General features: G+C 49.2%; 4 protein-coding genes across 11 annotated transcripts in view; 2 read left to right on the top strand and 2 right to left on the bottom strand.

The window, feature by feature from the left end:
• The window catches only part of Nle1 (notchless homolog 1), a 14,740-nt gene extending 10,291 nt beyond the window's left edge, over positions 1 to 4,449 (top strand). For 6 of the 8 annotated variants that reach the window (XM_048794985.1, XM_048794965.1, XM_048794960.1 and 3 more), the window contains 4 exons: positions 380 to 582; positions 1,574 to 1,733; positions 1,832 to 1,902; positions 3,786 to 3,930. In XM_048794985.1, coding sequence (XP_048650942.1) covers positions 380 to 582; positions 1,574 to 1,733; positions 1,832 to 1,902; positions 3,786 to 3,915 — 564 coding nt within the window. In that variant the 3' untranslated portion in view covers positions 3,916 to 3,930. Of the gene's footprint in view, positions 1 to 379; positions 583 to 1,573; positions 1,734 to 1,831; positions 1,923 to 2,647; positions 2,981 to 3,785; positions 3,931 to 4,438 lie in introns of those variants that run through there. The other 2 variants (XM_048794952.1, XM_015501208.2) reach the window with 2 other exon arrangements.
• Positions 1 to 7,765, bottom strand: part of Unc45b (unc-45 myosin chaperone B) — a 24,982-nt gene extending 17,217 nt beyond the window's left edge. Inside the window, exon 1 of the mRNA XM_015501212.2 lies at positions 7,731 to 7,765. The gene's annotated coding sequence lies outside the window, so the exon portion shown is untranslated. The remainder of the gene's footprint in view (positions 1 to 7,730) is intronic.
• Fndc8 (fibronectin type III domain containing 8) lies at positions 4,118 to 11,799 on the bottom strand. Its single transcript, XM_048795056.1, is given in 4 exon segments — positions 4,118 to 4,587; positions 5,065 to 5,301; positions 6,750 to 7,115; positions 11,578 to 11,799. Coding segments are annotated over 4 exon segments (978 nt in total). The 3' UTR covers positions 4,118 to 4,434.
• A 1,100-nt stretch (positions 11,800 to 12,899) lies between these two features.
• Rad51d (RAD51 paralog D) overlaps positions 12,900 to 16,085 on the top strand; it is a 13,631-nt gene continuing 10,445 nt past the window's right edge. The window contains exons 1-3 of the mRNA XM_048795024.1: positions 12,900 to 13,541; positions 13,879 to 13,940; positions 14,058 to 14,176. Of these exons, the coding sequence (XP_048650981.1) occupies positions 13,460 to 13,541; positions 13,879 to 13,940; positions 14,058 to 14,176 (263 nt within the window). The 5' untranslated portion in view covers positions 12,900 to 13,459. The remainder of the gene's footprint in view (positions 13,542 to 13,878; positions 13,941 to 14,057; positions 14,177 to 16,085) is intronic.

The raw sequence follows: 16,085 nt of genomic DNA, 5'->3' as shown, positions 1-16,085 counted from the left end.
TGTGTGTATATATATATATATATATATATATATATATATATTTAGTTGTAGGTGGACAAATACCTTCATGTGGTGCTAAGAATTGAACCCAGTGCCTCACACTGCGAGGCAAGTGCTCTACCACTGAGCCACAAACCCAGCCCGTTCCTTTTTTTTAATATACCAATCTGTACCTGCTTTGTCATACAATTTTGTATCATAGAAATGATTCCGTGAACATACAGGATTTCATTTTCCTTTTGGGTGAATTGACTTGCCTGGAGTCATGTGTGAACAAGTAGCCTCATTTCTCCTAGTTAGCCCTAGCCTGTGTCCCTGGTGTGTGCGGTCAGTGTCTGACCATATCCAATATGATGTACTTTCTGCCCCTCCTCCCCAGGGCCAGGGCCCAGAGAGGCTGGTGTCTGGCTCAGACGACTTCACCTTATTCCTGTGGTCCCCAGCAGAGGACAAGAAGCCCCTTGCACGGATGACGGGACACCAAGCCCTCATCAACCAGGTGCTCTTTTCTCCTGACTCCCGCATTGTGGCCAGTGCCTCCTTCGACAAGTCCATCAAGCTGTGGGACGGCAGGACTGGCAGGTGAGTTGGGGCAGTGTGCCTCTGGACGCAGTGGCTATAGAAGGCGCTTGATGTTGCCTCAGCAATTGTCTAGATTTCTGTGTTTCTTCCTGTTTTTCAGTATTGTTACAAGGATCAGTGAGATAGTATATTTGGGACCAGCACTAAGTGGGCACTAAAAATGCTAGATCCCTTCACATCAAAGTAAAGAAATAACCTTAGAGCTTGCCAGAGGGCCAGGGGTGTGGCAGCCCTCGAGAAAGTGGAACCCTAGGTAGGGCTGTGGTGCAGTCGTTACGTTGCCCACAGTGTGATCCCTGGGCCAGTGGCATTATCGTCTCCCGGGAGCATAATGGAAAATGCAGACTCATCAGGTGATACTGCTACCAGTTAAAAGTGTCAGAAGCCCTAGTGTAAGGGGTTATAATGACTTGGGGTTAACTAGGTCAGAGGCAAGGCAAAGACATGCATCAGGGACAGGAAAAAGGGGAACCCTTGTTGGGGCCGAAGGGAAACTGAGTGTCAGTTATTGTGTATTTTCACACAGCAGCTCTGTGTAATAAGTTGTTTAATTCCTTTTTCAAATAAAGAAACTGAGTCTCAGGCCTAATGGCTTGTCCAAACTGTCACAGATGGACTATATTGATTTGAAAGTTCCAGGTGGGCCTGGCCCACAGTTACTCCAGGCCACCTGTCAGCGAGCAGCTGCTATGCTGGGGGATGTCAGGCAGATGGGGTAGGCAGGTGGCCACATTGGATTCTAAGGCACGTGGAGCCATGCAGGTAGGAAGCCTGGCACCAGACACCCCAGAGCAATTCATTTAGGGAAGTTTTACAAAATAGTAATGACTGGCAATGATTAAAATGGTCTGGCACGGAGGCCAGGCAGCACAGTTCTGTAAAAATTCCCAGGTAATTTTAGCAGACAGCAAGGCTGAGAACCACTGCTGTGGGAATGGGGGACACTTCATACCTGTTTCATAATCTCCATCATTATCCTCCCCTGGCTCAGGTACCTGGCTTCCCTGCGTGGCCATGTGGCTGCTGTTTATCAGATTGCATGGTCAGCTGACAGCCGCCTGCTGGTCAGTGGTAGCAGTGACAGCACCCTGAAGGTGTGGGACGTGAAGGCCCAGAAGCTGGCCACAGACCTGCCGGGCCATGCTGATGAGGTGGGCTGCCACTGCGGGCAGGAGGGGGCTGGGATTGCACCCTGGCCCTTCTCCCCTCACCGTTCCACTGTCCTTCCCCTCCTCCTCTTCATGTTTAGGTTTATGCTGTTGACTGGAGTCCAGATGGCCAGAGAGTGGCAAGTGGCGGGAAGGACAAGTGCCTCCGGATGTGAGTGTGGGGAGGTGGTGGTTGAGGTGTTCCTCTTACCCTTGAGTGGGTTGGTCCCTCTTTGCATTCTTTCCCTTGTGGCATGGCATTCTCAGGGACCATCCTGGTACTCAGAGTTTGCGGTGGTGTGTGAAGCCAGGTCCTCAGTGGGCACGTGGAGGGCTGCAGGAGTTAGGGAATTTGTGAGGCCCTGACAGCACTCAGGCTGCTCTCTAGCAGTGTGTGCAGGTCGCCAGCACAAGGCACTCAATCTTTGTTAGAGTCCTGAGACCTGAGTGCAGATCCTGGTTCTGCTTTTTGGTGTGAAATCACAGGAAACTTAATCTGGCTCTTGGGAATTTTTGAACCTTCATAGAGGATCACTGAGGAGGGCAAACACACTCTGACACTGAAGCACTTGCAAAGGATTGTCACTGGTAGTGGGCATCAGAGTCCAAGTCCCAGGTGGAATCCTGGCTGAGGCAGGCAGGGGACACATAGCCTGGGTTTGCATGGCTAGAGCAGGTACAGTGCCAGGTTTTGATGACTCTCAGGTCATCAAAAGATCATCCCGGGTTGGGGTTGTGATTCATGGGCTGGGATTGTGGTTCAGTGGTAGAGCGCTCGCCTCGCACATGCAAGGTCCTGGGTTCGATCCTCAGCACCACATACAAAGTTAAAAAAAAAAAAAAAAAGATCATCCCCCACAGTGGGCTCCTGAGATTGTACAGAGGCATCCCAGCCTGATTCCTTCCCTTCCCCACAGATGGAGGAGATGAAGTCTCACAGTTCTGACTCCCACCTGAACTTGGCTTCTGCCTGCTGCCCGCCCTGCCAGAAAACAAAGACCAGGATGGGAGTGCACACCCCCTCCTCACCAGCAGAGGCCTCCTGTCCTTGACAGACCCTGGTGGGGTCTCCCCATGGGTCCTTTGCCTGCTCTGGGCACTCTTCGGTCCCTTGCTGGTGCTGGCAGCAGTGGGGAGGCCAGGCTGTATGTGAGGCCTCCATTGTCGCCCCTGCCTCCTTTTCCAAGTATCAGCTATGTTCAGGGTCAGACCCCAGATTCTATGGCCAAATAAATAATTTATATATTGTGTGTTCAGGTTACAGTTCCTTGTCCTAGAATCCTAGGGCTCAGCCGTGCACCGTGCTAAATCTCTTTGACCCCCTTCCTTGTTCTGGGTGATAGCAAAACCATTCTGACCAGGAATTGCCCTTCCTCTCCCCCATGCATAAGGGAGAGGCCAGTGTGACCTTGGCCAGAGGACAGGTTAAAGCAGTGCTGTCCATGGCAGGCACTGGCCACATGTGTCTGTGTGCACTGGCCAGAGTAGAGTACAGCTAGAAAGCAGATGCCTCTTGCTTCTCCCACAGCACACTTGGCCCTGCTAGGTGCTGAGCTCTGTGCTACAGAAGGCCATGGGCAAGCGAGAGGACTCCCCCTCTGACAGGGTGGCAGTGGGGCCATACTGAGAACACTCTTAACATTTGTGGGCATGGGTGTTAGGATGACTCTGCCCTGTGAGAACCTTCAAATATGAAAGGAATCCTCACCAAGACCTCCTTAGGCCCTTGACCAAGACCTTGCCCTGCATGCATCCCGTCTCCATTTCTAATACCTCATTCCACCCCACCCCCACCCCCGCCCCAGCCCTGCCTGTGCTTTTGAGATTGCACAGCACCTAACTGGATCTCAGCCTACACCTTGCACATCTCTCCCTCGGCATGAGGGCAGAAAGAGCGGCCAGTTGCTGCGCTCCTTCCCGGTGCAGGCACTTGTTCTGCTGTGCTCCAAGTAATCCTGCACATGTATCTGAAAGGTTCTCTCTTCCTCATACTTTTAATGAGCTATCGAGTCCAGGAAGCTTATAGGATTTGCCCTTGCCCTCACATCAAATAAGGGGAAGAGCCATGGTTCATCAGACCCTGCTCCAAAGCCGGTGTTCTTTGCACTGTGTCCCTCCAGAGCTCAAATCTAGCACATGGTCCATAGGCTGCCACTGCACCTGTCCAGGGTCACTCTCTCTGTGAAGATGTTTTAGTCTTTGAGTTCCAGTCCTCCCTCCTCCCCCACCACAGGCAGTGGCAGAACCAAACCGCAAGGGATGGTGGTCCTGTTTTCCATGCCCCCCCCCCTCAACCTATCTGGATTCTTAGTCCTAGCAAAAGCTTGGGTGGCAGCTAGCCCAGCTGAGGCTATCTGCAGCATGAAGAAAAACTTAGGGGTGCTGGATGACCTGCAGTTCTTTAATGAAGAATCTGGACCCAGCCCAGATCTGGGGAAGGAGGGAGCCTAGCAGCTGTGGGCAGTGGCTGAGCCTGGCCTGGCTTAGCTCGGCCTGAGATGTCTCCAGGTGAATGGGGCTCCCCTAGGCTTGGCCGTGGCCCAGGGGTAGGGTTCCAGTACCACTGCCTCCAGGCCCTGGCCAGCAGGGTAGTCAGTGGTTGTCTGGCATGGTGATGGTGGTACGGTACATCTCATGGTCTGGTTCCTGAGGGCCCTGGGCTGAGGCTGATCCCCAGTGAGGGAGGGGTGTCCGGGGCCCTCTACTAGTAGGGAAATAGGTATTCCAAATCCTCCAGCCTCCGCATGTCCTCCAGCCCAATGGACACAGTTCTCCGCTGGGGTTCCTTGCGCTTCACAGTGATCTGGATGGGATTGTTCTTAGGAAAGCTCTTAAAGTCACTGGCCACAGTTGCAAACTAAAGTGAAACAAGAAAGTCCCTCAGATTCCTTCCCAGACCCGAGCCTGGCTTCCTCTCCCTTTGGCTTCCTCTCTCTGCTCCCTCTTTGCCTGCTAAGTGTGATCTTAGCCTCATCCAACCTAGTCACAACATACGACACAGGTCCAAAGAGGTGTGACACCAAGGTGTACCTCCCCAGCTGTGGACTGTCTGTTCCACCTCTGGACCCATGCCCACTCCAGGCCTTCCCTCTCCTTCCTGCAGTTCCTGGACTAAGTTAAGGAATCCAAAAGCCAAAGGCTTTGGAAAAGGAACATTGTGGTGAATGCATTCATTTGCATTCCTAGCAGGCTTAATCCTGACAGCTCCCAGAAGAACACTCTGGCATTTTTTCCAGGCAGAAGAAAAACTAGCAAGGACATTGGGGGGTGGGGGTGGGGGCCCAGCCTCCACAGCACCGGTTCCAGCCCCCAGGCCCGTCTTCCCAGGGCTCACTTTGTAGGGCTTGCACCATTTCCCCACCCCAGCCGTGTTGGCTGCACAGACGGTGAGGCAGTAACTTGTGTTAGGCTTCAGCTCCATCAGCTTGACAGTGGTGCCCAAGATCTTATTGAAGATCCAGGGATGATTCTTTGCCTTGGGTGGCTCATCGTCTTTTTTCTTGCTCACCTCCTGTAACAGGACCTGGTAGAAACTGACCTGCTGCTTGCCCAAAGTATAGGTCCAGGAAATCTAGGGGAAAGAAAACCCGAAGCTCCCTTAGACCTGGCCTGAGCTTCCGTGGATCAGAAGTCCTCTTCCCATCCCCAGTTCCTGCTGGAGTTCAGGCAGGTCTGAAGGAAGCTGTGAGGCACACAACACTGCATGTGGCCCTACAGCATGGGCCACTCTCCCTGGGCAGCCTCACCCACTTTATTCCATATTTCTAGACTGTCTGTGTGAGTTGAGAGTTACCTCAGAAATCATCTTGTCCACCTCATGCATTGCAGGTGGCATTACAGATCCAGAGATGGCAAGTTACTGGCCCATGGTCACATAGTAATTAAATGACAGCCAAGGTTCAAACCCATACATTTCACTACAACAATGGTTGCTAAGCCTAGGTTGGCATCTCATGGAGTTTTGCTAACACTGCACGTTCCAGAGCCTGCTGTCTCCTTTCTGGTCTCCCATTTCCAATTTCTTCATCTAGGCCAGTGGTTCTTAAACTTAGGTGTGCATAGGACAACATAGGACACAGTCCAAAGAGGTGTGACACCAAGGTGTACATCCCCAGCTGTGGACTGTCTGTTCCACCCCTGGAGGACTTATTAAACTGGAGGACTTATTAAAACAGACTGCTGGCCTTCATCCCCACTGTTACTGGTTCAGTAGGCCACACTGGTTCTGATTCAAGGGAAGATGAGAATTTAAATTTCTGTCAAATCACCGTGTGAGGCTGGGGCTAGCCACACTTTGAGAAACGCTGCTGTAGGCCATGAGGCTTCCAGACTTATTTTCTAAATTGCTTACAGAAAAATATATAAACTAGCCTAATGTTGGAGAACCTCCAGAAAATGAGCCCATGCTCATTTCCCCCACCGTTGCACTCCATTTTTCCTGCACACTCCAGGACAGTGCTGCTCGGCTTGTGGTCTGTGAACTGCAGCATCAGCATCGCCTGGGATTTGTCAGCGGTGCAGAGTCCCAGGCCCCTCCCAGCCCCTGTAGGGATGAGACCAGAATCTTGGTTTTGATAAGTTGGTAGTGCTCTGTAGGAACACCCATGAGAAGCCCTGACTTAGGAGCTGGGATCAATGAAAGCAGCTGCCCATTCCTCCCATACTTTCCCACCTGCAGCGTTTGCTTGGGTTAGTCCCTCTGTGGAATGCCTCTTCTCCACCTCAAGCTCTACCTCCCAGCCTGAGTGTTACCAAAAGCCACCAAGCTTATTCCTGCAGCTGGAAGTAATGTTTCTTTCCCTCTGAATTTCTGGTGGCACTTGATCTGAATCTTCCCTACAGTCCTGAGCCCCTTCTGCCTTTCACTGAAGTTCTATACAGACAAGCCCCTCCCTTGCTCCCTAAACCATGAACTTGAGGTCAGGACACAGGTGGTAGGCAGCTTCCCAATCCACACGGAGCTGAACTCAGCACCAGCATAGCAAGCCTCTGCCACAGGCATGGACTCAGAGAACGTACCACGGCTGTGGAATCGCTGACCGTGTGTTCACAGATGAAAGGGGCCTCCGGCAGGTTCATGATCACAGAGGATTCCGAACATGTTGAGGAGGTGTCTGTGTCCAGTGCGGGGTTGTCAAGGTCCAACAGGCCGCCAGGAGCCATTTGAGTCTTAGATGCATGGGGGCAGAGGGCCAGGTCCCCCTTTTCTGGGTTCTTGACCAGTGAGGAAAAGCTGAGTTTGTTCAGCTCACCCTCCAGCATTCCTGCAAAGAAGCTGCTGTTGGGCTGGGTCACAGCCAGTTTGACGGGGTTCAAGGAACTGGATGAGATGGGGGTTATGCTGGTGTCATCAGAGCTGTATTCAGATTCTTTCACTGTCAGAGGCTTCCTAGAGCAAGAGGGAGACAGGTGATCAGATGAAGGAAGCCAGCGCATCCAGCTTGGGGGCCCACCTTACCAACATCCCAGCTACTTCTGAACACCTGGGAATACCCTCTCTGCAGCAGTGCGCCAGATCCAGTTTCTTTCACTAAAAATGTCTGGCCCCCATTTGGGATGCAATAGGGAAAGCTGCATCTTTAATAAGACCTTTAGCTCGGTACAGTCAGGCACACCTGTAATAGCAGCCACTCCGGAGGCTGAGGCAGGAGAATTGCAAATTCAAGGCCAACCTCAGTAACTTAGTGAGCACCCCCATCTCAAAATAACAGGATTGAGGATATAGCTCAGTGTTTAAGTGCCCCTGAGTTTAATCCCTAGACTGAAAGAAACAAAAAAAGATATTTAGAGGATTCTCATACAGGTGTTGTGAAAACCACAATTTGAGAAACTGCTAAAACTTGAAGTCCTCCCTTCAAAGTGAGGACAAGAACCCCAGGGAATGACGACAGCGATCTACTGGAGTGGGGAAAAAATCCACAAATATCTAATAACAAATTGAGTTTTGGTGGGTGTAGTGGCACAGGCCTGCAATCCCAGTGGCTTGGGAGGCTAAGGCAGGAAGATCACAAGTTCAAAGCCAGCCTCAGCAACATAGTGAAGCCTTGAGCAATTTAGCGAGACCCTGTGTCAAATTTAAAAATAAGCTGGGCGTGGTGGCATATGCCTGTGATCCCAATTCTCTAAAGAAAACACAAAATAAGGCTGGGGATGTGGCTCAGTAGTCGAGTACCCCTGAGTTCAATCCCTGGTACTCCTCCCAAAAAAGGAGGAAAAATAATAATTAAAAGTAAAATGGGGGGGTGCTGGGGATGTGGCTCAAGCGGTAGCGCGCTCGCCTGGCACGCGTGCGGCCCGGGTTCGATCCTCAGCACCACATACAAACAAAGATGTTGTATCTGCCGATAACTAAAAAATAAATAAAATATTAAAAAAAGAAAAAGATTACAGATCAGGGCTGAGAGTATAGCTTAGTCAGTAGAGTGCTTATTTAAAAAAAAAAAAAAAAAAGTAAAATGGGCTAGGAAGGTGAATCAGTGGTTAAACACCCCTGGATTCAATCCCTGGTACCAAAAAAAAAAAAAATAGTTTACTAGTATTTATCTAATATTGTATTAGTAACATCTATGTATATTTATCATGTTAAAATTAAGTACTANATTAGAATTGCCTGGGTGACTCAAAAAGAAACTCATGCTTGGGTCTCACTTCTACAAATTCTAACTTAATTTATCTAATATTGTTTAATACTCAAAGTAATTTACATTTAGTAACATCTAATGATATTTATCATGTAAAATTAAGTCTAGATTATGTTCAATACACATTGAGTGAATGCTCAAAAGTGTTTTCTATTCTGATTTTTTTTTAAATTATGGAGTATTGCTGTGTACAGTGGTGCACGCCTGTAAACTCAGCAACTTAGGAGGCTGAGGCAGGAGAATCACAAGTTCAAAGCCAACCTCAGCAACTTAGCAAGACCCTGAATAACTTAGCCAGATCCTGTCTCAAAATAAAAAGAGCAGATGATATAGCTCAGTGGTAAATTACCCCTAGGATCAATACTCAGTATCAGAAAAAGAAAAAGGAATATTTTAGATATATACAATAAATAACATATTGAACTTTCATTTACCCCTCACCCAGCCTCAGAAATAAAACCTACAGCATTTTGCCTTGTCTATAGCTCAGTGGTAGAGTGCTCCCATGTTATAAGGTCCTGGGTTTAATCCCCAGCACCACAATAAACAAATAAAACTATCAGAATTATTAAAGCCCCCAGATGCTTCCCCCTTACCACATTCATATTCCCACTCAGACATAACTTGTGGAGTACATTTTAAAAGTTTTCTATTATTTACTACATGCCTTTATGGGTCTATCACATATAGATATTATCCCTCAGCAAGATCTATTAATTTTCATGTTTTTCAGCTTTATGTAGATTAAACATATTATTCAGAACATATCTGCAGCTTTTTTTTCACTCAATGTTCTGTTTTGATTCATGTCTTTTTTTTTTTTTTTTTTATATTTACTTATTTATTTATTTTAGTTTTAGGCGGACACAACATCTTTGTTTGTATGTGGTGCTGAGGATCGAACCCGGGCCGCACGCACGCCAGGCGAGCGCGCTACCACTTGAGCCACATCCCCAGCCCCTGATTCATGTCTTTTGATACAGCAGCTCTGCTTCAGTCATTTTAACTTTTATGGTTTTCCATAACATGGACATTTGTATCATTGACAGTTTTTTGCTATTACTAAACAACCAACTTTATACATGATTCAGTTTTCTACTAAAAAGGGCACCAATCCAAAAACTGGCTTTCAAATATTTTTTTTACCTTAACTCAAAGTAAAAAAAATACATATTACATGGCCACTTAGTATACATACACATAACTAAAACGTTTCACAGAGCAGTACTTACTCCATGTGTGATGTGCTCTGGAATCCCTGGTTGCATTTGAATTCATTTTTATCATACTGGTCTCCACCAACTAGAATGACTTCCGGAGCTGTTAATGGGTCATAACTCACAGTTTGTGTGTCCTTGACTCCAGGTCAGTCTCCTACTTGATGGAGATTGATTGGCCATATTTTTCCTCCCCAAGCTCCAATTTATCAAACCCCTGAGAAATTGTGATTAGGCCAATACCTCACCCTTTCTATTTTTTTTTTCCAATGAATTTTTCCCTTTTTTTTTTTTTCAGAGAGAGAGAGAATTTTTTAATATTTATTTTTCAGTTATTGGCGGACACAGCATCTTTGTTTGTATGTGGTGCTGAGGATCAAACCCGGCCTGCAAGCATGCCAGGTGAGCGCGATACCACTTGAGCCACATCCCCAGCCCCACCCTTTCTATTTCTTGATAAACATTTGGAATAAATGATTTCCCCAACAAGGTAGGCTGAAGAGTCTAGATACCAATATCATTTATACTTCAGATTGTCCTAATATGTATTTCAGATTCATTTACTGGAAATGCTGGTGGTAACATGAGCAGAGAAGGCCCACATGACCATGTCATGCTGGATGTGTCGTCTTTTCACAACAGTCCAGCTGGATGGGTGTTAGCCCCATTTTACATTTGAGAGCCCAAGTGTCTCTGATATTAATGAACTTATCTGAAGCCATTTATCTAAGTTGTAGAGTTTGGATTTCAATTCAAGCTCCTTGTCCAAGACCTTTTTTCATTACACCATTAATTTTCTCCAAGCATTGGGTACTTTAACCAGATCTTACTTACAGAACCTTAGGTAATGGACACCGCATCCCTCCCATAGCATCAAGACCAACTACATAGTGTGTACAAATTGAAGTATGGAGCCCCTCGTCCAAAAAATTACTAAGGATTTTTAGATAGTGACAGCAAAGCATTGAACTAAGTACAACCCTCTTCTGAAGTGGGGCTGCATGTGACTTGATAGGTCATATCCATGAAACTACCTTACATACAGTTCCTTTAGCCCACATCACCCTGCGCCAACACCCCTTCCCTGGAGATTCTGCTCAAATACCACTTTCTCCAAGAAGCCTCCCTTCTCTGCACTGTCTCCCAAGAGGGTGATACCTTTGGTTCCTCTAGGTGTCCTGTCCTAGCACCAGACAGTGCTGTATCATTCTCATTATTGTCTGAGGCTCCTGCACTCTCCCCACCCTGCCACATACCAAGTTAGCTGCTCCTTGAATGCAGGGAATTCTACTCTACATTCCCAGAACTTAATATTGGGCCAGACATCCTGCCAGCAGAAAGAGTTTTGTGGCATGAAGTAGAGGAAAATCTGACCCTGAGAGTAATAGTGAACCTCAATGGAAGGAAGGAAGGCTATGGGGAGTATCATCAGGCAGATGGAGGCATCAGAGGGGGAAGATTAGGCCATAGGGTGCATGCAGGGTCGGGGGTGGGGGGTGGTAAGGACTCTATCCAAACAAAGCAGGATGAGAAGGACCATCAACAAAACTCTTGTCTAATCCAGGAAGGCCTCATGGAGGGGGCAGCCCACATGCTCTGAGAACAGACCTGGGGGCAGAGGCACACACAGACAGGTCCAACCTGCACACATGCTCTTCCCTGAGAGTCCAAGGAGGGTTGAGACAGGTCAAGGAAGTCAGATTTCTTCATGTCTCTCTTCCCATCCGCAGCTCCAGCCTTAGAAAGAAGGGAAAGGCCGGGCACGGTGGCGTACACCTGTAATCCCAGTGGCTCAGGAGACTGAGGCAGAAGGATTGAGAGTTCAAAGCCAGCCTCAGCAACTTGGCGAGGCCCTAAGCAACTCAGCAAGACCCTGCCTCTAAATAAAATACAAAAAAAAAGGGCTGGGGATATGGCTCAGTGATTAAGTGCCCCTGGGTTAAATCCCCAGGACCAAAAAAAAAAAAAAAAAGAAGAAGAAGGGAGGACCAGACTGGTATCTTACATGAGACTGTTATCTGAATCCAAGAAGTTAGCAAAACTGCCTTTTGAAGAAAGTGGGAGTCCTTTGGTAGCAACAGCCCTGTTCATAAAATTGGGGTTTGGAAAAGGCTTCGGTAGTTGATGGAGCGCATTCATCACGTTGAGGTTTTCCTTCTTCAGTAGGGCTTCCTCCCCATCCCCCACTTTAAAAAGTGTCTCTGAGGCCATCGGTTTGGGGGAACCACAGCCATCAGTATGCAGGATAGCCCAGCTAATAGGAAGTAGAGAGAAACTGGAGGACAGTAGGCCCACCCTTAGTTTGAGTGGGATGGGGCTGCAGTGAGCTGACTTCACAATCATCACGGAGTGTAACAATTAGGGGCCAGCCTTGCCCTTGATCTGAGGCTCTCACTACAGCTGGCCAGACCTAGAGCCTGCGTCAGGAGTGGGGTAGTTAGGAACAGAGCTCTCTAACACACTGTAGTCACAGTAGCCCTGGCCTCTGAGAACCTCATTGTGTTTAACACCTGTGCCTTTCAGAGCTGCTGTGGAAGGAGAAAAAGGATGGTGAGAGAAAGGCACCTGGGCACAGGAGGAGGCAGCACCCAGGAGGGCCACCAGGGTGGGAGACTTTGCCTATAGGTGCTGAGGCCCGATCTATATCCTGACACATAGGCCAAGCAGGATGTTGCATAGGCACAAGGAAAGCCCAGGTGCTTTCTAAGGGCTTAGAACTCACTCATAACCTGGTTTTACTGCCAGAAGTCCAAATGTTCTACACCCTCACTTTCAAGTGACTTTGCGTTGAGTGACAATGGTAGCAGAGGGATTCCAAAACAAAGCCAGACATTAGCTCCACTCTCAAGAAAACCACCTCTATAGTAGGAAAACATTTCTGTCACTTCTGGGGGCAGGAGGCAGGGCTCTTAAAAACAGCACTGGCTTTGCATCTAGATGTACACTTAGTGTGAGTCCAGCCCTGTACCAACTAGCTGTGTGTAACCTTTGCTAAGTGACTTTACTGAGCCTCAGTTTCCTCACCTATAAAATGTGGATACAAATAACACCTCCCTCATAGATTTGTGAAATTGTTTTATTTCTTCCAGTGGATGTGGCAAACCAAAGGCCATTTCAAAATACCAAATTATATTTTTGTGTCTCATATGTACTTGAGATTCCACAGACAACCCACACCTTCCACCCCCACACACACACAAGAAAGAATTTTGGGAAAATACAGAGAAGCAGGTGACTTCGATGCACTTTGCTGCATCTTAGCACCTGTTATGTAATCTGTAAGGATCTGATTGATGTCTTTGATTCCTTTTCGTTGTTGGTCTCCTTCAATAATCTGTAAACTCCTTGAGAGGATGGGATTGTCTATCTTGCTTAACTTTGTGTCCCCAGCGTTTGAAACAGAAGCTGGCGTTCAACCTTCTTTAGAAGGTTGGAGTGTGTATTTGGAAGAAATTGGGGGCCGAATGCAGCTGAATGCGGGTGGCTCGTAGCGCCCAGGGTCGGGTGGCACGCAGAGTCCCGCTCCAGTCTGCAGCTCTTGGGAGCAGGAACCCGGCGCCCGGGTCCGGCTAGGTTCGCCGCCGCGGTTTGCCCGTGCTGCCAGGAGATGGCGCTGCAGGCCAGGCTCCCGTCGCGCGCCAGCCCGGAACCCGGAAGCGGAGGAGAGCGGCCCCGGGGCGCCTGGAGTCCCGGACTATCCCGGAGGGCAGGTGGGCCTCCCCCTGCTTTCCTGCTGCCTCCTCCTGGCGCAGCCGGCTCGCCAGGGCCCTCTCCCGAAAGGGGATGCGAAGCGGCGTCTGGAGAGGGTCCCGCAGTACCCACGTGACGACCAGTGCCGGAGCCCGTCGGACTGTCCCCGGCCTGCGGGGACATGGGCATGCTCAGAGCTGGACTGTGCCCGGGCCTCACCCAGGAGATGGTCCAGCTTCTGAAGAGCCGCGGCATCAAGACAGGTGACCGTGTGGGCGCGTGTCCGGCAGCCGCGCGCCCAGCACACAGCCTGGGCACAGCCTCGGGACCCGCGCCCCCTGCCATACCCGCAGGGCGCTGCCCCCTCACTGAAGGGCCACTCCCCATACACTTCTGGAAAGGCTGGGTGTGCGGCAGCAAAACCCGGGCCCCGGGGAGGAGCCCTACTGTGTGCCAGGCCCAATGGCTGTGACTTCACGCAGGCCTCCCGAGACTGCCTGCGCGGAGGCAGAGTGCACCGCCGAATCACAGAGGAGGGAAACCAACGCGGGAAGCCCGGGCTGCCCGGGCGACAATCACCTGCACGTGTTTTGTTTTTAGTGGTGGATCTGGCTGCTGCAGACCTGGAGGAGGTAGCTCAGAAGTGTGGCTTGTCTTATAAGGTGAGCTCGAGATCTCCACGCCCCTTAAGCCTCGGGAGCAGTGAGTTCCAGTGAGGACCTGGGAAGCCCCGTGGGTGGCTCGGTACTGTGTGGTCTGAGAGCCCACCCCTTTGGCAGGCCCTGGTTGCCCTGAGGCGGGTGTTGCTGGCTCAGTTCTCAGCTTTCCCCTCCAATGGCGCGGATCTCTATGAGGAAATGAAGACCTCCACTGCCATCCTGTCCACCGGCATTGGAAGGTTTGTACATGTATTTGGATAACAAAGCGAGAGACAGAAGAACGTTCAGTGCTTGGATCAAGAGAGAGCAGGGTTTTTGAAGGCTGGAGTGGGAGCAGTATAGACAGATGTGAAGGAGAGGCATTGGGACTTCTGAGTTCTTTTATCTTAGAACAAGGTTATAGGGTTTCTCAGCCTTAACACTATTGACACTCTAGGACATGTAATTATTTATTGGGGTGGGGGCTGTGCTGTGCATTGGAATAGGTCTAGCAGTATGCCTGACCTCTACCCACCAGATGCCAGTAGTACCTTCCCTCCCCGCAGTTGTGACAATCAAAAATGTCTCCAGACATGGCTAAATGTCCGTTGTGTGGAAAATTGCCCCTGCTAAGAACTGCTGTCAAACAATACAAGATGTCTGCAGTATTAGCTGGGCACAGTGGCCCAGGTTTATAATCCCAGCTACTTGGGAGGCAGAGGTGGAAGATTCACAAATTCAAGGCCAGCTGGGCAACTTAGCCAGACCCTGTCTCAAAATAAAAAATAAAAAGGTCTGAGGGTTTAGCTCAGAGATGGAGTGCCCCTTATTTCAATTGCTAGTGAAGGAGGGCGGGTAGGATGTCCCTAGCCTCTCATTATTATTCAGCAGATTAGAATCTGCCCTACCTTCCATGTCACTTAAAGGTAGGGCAAGAGAGAACAGAGCAGGATTAACATTTACCTAGAGCTTGTGCATGTAGTCTCTGCCTCCAGTGAAACTGCAAGTTAGAGATTGTTAGTTCCCCTTGCATTAGCCTAAGAAGAGCAAGTAGCAGAGATAAGGCTCAAGTCCAGGGATATCTGACCCAGAACCTGGTGCCTTTGCCACACTCTGCAGTCATAGAGAACAGGGGAGCTCATCAGAAGGAGCAGTTACATTGTGCCATGTCTTTTAGGTTAGGAAAGACTTGGAAGACAACAGGCGCTTTCTGGCCAAGTAAGTCTGATCTCTCTTCTGGCCTGTTTGTGCAGAGCTTGATGAATAGCTCTGCCACCACAAAGGCCTTTGGATTTCTCTGGCTGGCCCTTACTGTTTCCATAACACATTCTGTTGGCAAGGTTCATACAGCATGGTGCTTGCTCTCACTGGTTTGGGGTATGAGTTTGTAATCCAAACTAGTGGGTGCCAGACACATGCAGAGAATACATATGCGAGTGAGGCAAGGCTCCTGCTCTTAGGAGTATGGCATATAGTGTGTATAGGAGGAAAACATGAATAGAAGACATGTGGATGCACACAGGGAAGCAGCCCCAAGGAGGGAGTGATTAACAGGTAGCAGATTGGCCTCTGGGCTTCAGAAGCTTTTAAACCAACATACACAGAGGGAGCAGTAGAATGGCAAGCTGATAGGTTACTGGCAGGTGCAGATCAGAGTGCAGGAAGATCCTGGAGAAGCAGGGTCTTGGCCTTGAGGAATAGATGGACTTTCCCCGAGTGCTTAGCAATTCCTGATACATTATGTCATTTGTTCTTCACAACCACTATTGAGTGAGTGCATTGCCTTTAAAATCATCATTTTAGCCGGGCTCAGTGATGCGCATCAGTAATCCCAGCTACTTGGGAGGCTGAGGCAGGAAAATTGCAAGCTCAAAGTCAGCCTGGCAACTTAGGGAGATCCTGTTTCAAAATAAAAAGGGGTGTAGCTCTGGTAAAGAGCCCCTGGGTTTGAAATAGAAGGGACAATTACTAGAGTGCTGCCTGACACGTTGCAGGTTGCAGGTCACAGGTAGGTCATGGGAGGTCTTTAAGAACCATTTTCAGAGGCCTGGAGTCTGTGAAGATGATTGCAGCATCAGAAAAGGGATGCATGTGGTACAGGCTGTGGCTCAGATGAAGCTTCAGCCCCATACCAGGCAGGGCAAGGAGGGTGATCTGTTTTATGGTGGT

This window comes from Marmota marmota, unplaced genomic scaffold (assembly GCF_001458135.2).
Source record: "Marmota marmota marmota unplaced genomic scaffold, marMar, whole genome shotgun sequence".
NCBI lineage: Eukaryota > Metazoa > Chordata > Mammalia > Rodentia > Sciuridae > Marmota > Marmota marmota.
The sequence above is the reverse complement of the archived record's forward strand: the minus strand, read 5'-3'. Positions and strand labels throughout refer to the sequence as shown.